A 2,426-nucleotide genomic window follows, 5' to 3' on the forward strand; every position below is an offset into this window, starting at 1 on the left:
CATCGTCCAGTAATTACAAATATTAATGAAAATCTTGAAAAAAGGGAGCCAGGGGAAGTAGATATGAGAGAATTTCATGATGCTCGTGAAACAAGAGACCACCATCACCATGATCATCCCCAGCGGGATGTACCACGAGACTTGCCACCACGACATGACCAGATCCATGAAGCAAGAGACACCAGAGAACAGGAACAAGTTCATGAAGTTCGTGAAATTAGAAATCTGAGAAATATTCGTGATCTTCGAGAGGTCAGAGAAATGAGGGAGATGCGAGACCCAGCACAAACAGTGCGCGAGTTTATTGATGCAAGTAGTGCTTACCCAAATAACACAGCATATTCCCGAACTCACCCACACTGGGCAGCAGCTTATCATATTCAACCCAAAAAATTAGAAAATTATCCTTTTTATGAAAAATTGGATGGAAATACACAAAAATGTATATAGCTGCAGATTGCTGGTTTCTGTATCAGAAATATTTTGTATAGAGTTTGAGTTTCTCTCTCTCTCTCTCTCTCTCTCTCTCTCTCTCTCTCTCTCTCTCTCTCTCTCTCTCTCTCTCTCTCTCTGTCTGTCTCTCTGTCTCTCTCTCGAAAGAGAAAGAGAAAGAAAAAGAAAAAGAAAAAGAGAAACGAACATGTGATTTCTTAAAAAAGAAAAAACAATAAGTAATTTCTTAAAGAAGAAAAACAAATAATTTCTTAAATAAGGAAAAAACAAGTGATTTTTTAACAATTTAATCAGTGTTAAGTGAAGCTTTCATTTCAGTCAGGGAGCAACTGAAATAAAATGCACCCCTTGAAGCAAGCAATGACACTTTACCTGGAAAATATGTGCAAAGACCTCAATAATATGTACATATGGGCCCTGTACAGACTGGCCACTTTTTAAGTGCTTATTGCTCAATAACCTTTATTGTGGACAGGTGTGTGAAACCTCAATGGATTTCTTTACAACCATATTTAGACAGTACCTGAAAACCTAGACGCAGGTGTGGCAAATGTTGGTGCAAGTTATATGTCTTGTTAGTGAAAACTGTGTTGGAGGAACTGAAAAGCACTGTACTTATTGTTAAGGTTAAAGCATATTTTTTCCACAAAGTTTGTTGCCACTTCTTTCCATAACAGTTAGATTGGAACAGGGATTTTTATACATCTTTGGTATTCCAAAAAGATAGATGTGGTTACTGTTATATGAATATATTACACATATATTTCTGCATTCTACACTGTAATACCATAATATTATATAGTTTGTTAGTGGGAGAATCTCTGCTCATTCACAAGTTCTGTTGGATTTTGCATGAACTATTTATTTATGTGGATGGTCTATCAGTAAGAAAAAAAAAAAATGTTATATGTATAGATAGATATGAGAGGTCTATCAATAAGTAAAAAAAAATATTATATGTAAAAAGAGATATGGGAAATTTTTACCAACCTAAATGTATTTATTATGTATTGAAGTGTCCAGTATGAAATAGGAATGAATGTACATGAAAGAGAATGATAATGGAGAAGTTATAGAGTTTACTCAACTAAAGATCAAATATTATTACATTTAACTAGGGAGTGGGAATTATATTTCAGTTATCAATTTTTCTTTTACCTTTTATACCTTTACTTTACTTGTGCTACAGTATTTGTGGGAAATATATTGGTTAGCTTTAAATGAAAAAAAAATTAGATAGATATGTTGAATGAGTTACTTTGAAATTTGCAAATACACATTCACTGCTGATTCTGATTCCTCCATCACAGTCAAACACAAGACTGGTTGTTTCCATGATATGTATGTCGTGTAATGCGTCTATTAGATGCTTTATTAGCAAAAGGCTTTTAATGTGTGACATATGGTGTATATTTAAAGATTTCTATTACATGATCATTGTTATTACTGGTATCCAGTTATTTAACAAATGTTAGCAGTCACCTTAATAATTGGAAAACCTTCTTCTTATTGTGCTGTGAGAGCTATAAGCTTGTGATTGAGGTAGGAAGGAATACAATAGTTGTTATCTGAATTTTTATCAGTGAAAAAATCAACAGTACATTAGAACTCAGATGTTACCACAATCAATGTGTCCCAGTCAGGAAGAGAACATTATATTCATGTCAAGCAGAGAGTTTTATTTGATGTTCAATACAATTTGGCATTTTGAATTTCCAGAGTTTTAACACCTGTTAAGTGAGTTCTTTGATGCAAATCAGTGACTACATCAGTTGTACACTTCAGAGTGGGCTTTTGCTTCCAAAAGTTATCCACATGTTATACTTGTTCTGAGATTATCAAAAATTGTTCAAGAAAACTGGCTTATATTTTTACTTACACGTAGCTTGTTTTCTGTCAAAATATTAACGCATATATCAGAACTACCTCATAATTGTCAAGACAAACATAGATAAGCATGTTGATATTGGTAG

At 33.6% G+C, this 2,426-nt stretch overlaps 1 protein-coding gene across 1 annotated transcript in view; it reads left to right on the forward strand.

The window, feature by feature from the left end:
* LOC119577074 (transcription factor cwo-like) overlaps nt 1-578 on the forward strand; it is a gene marked incomplete in the record, with an annotated part of 111,406 nt that extends 110,828 nt beyond the window's left edge. Inside the window, 1 exon segment of the mRNA XM_037924752.1 lies at nt 1-578. This exon segment is cut by the window's left edge and continues 926 nt beyond it. Coding sequence (XP_037780680.1) covers nt 1-450 — 450 coding nt within the window.
* Between the last annotated feature and the right edge of the window lie 1,848 nt (nt 579-2,426).

Source organism: Penaeus monodon, chromosome 9 (genome assembly GCF_015228065.2).
Source record: "Penaeus monodon isolate SGIC_2016 chromosome 9, NSTDA_Pmon_1, whole genome shotgun sequence".
Taxonomy (NCBI): Eukaryota; Metazoa; Arthropoda; class Malacostraca; order Decapoda; family Penaeidae; genus Penaeus; species Penaeus monodon.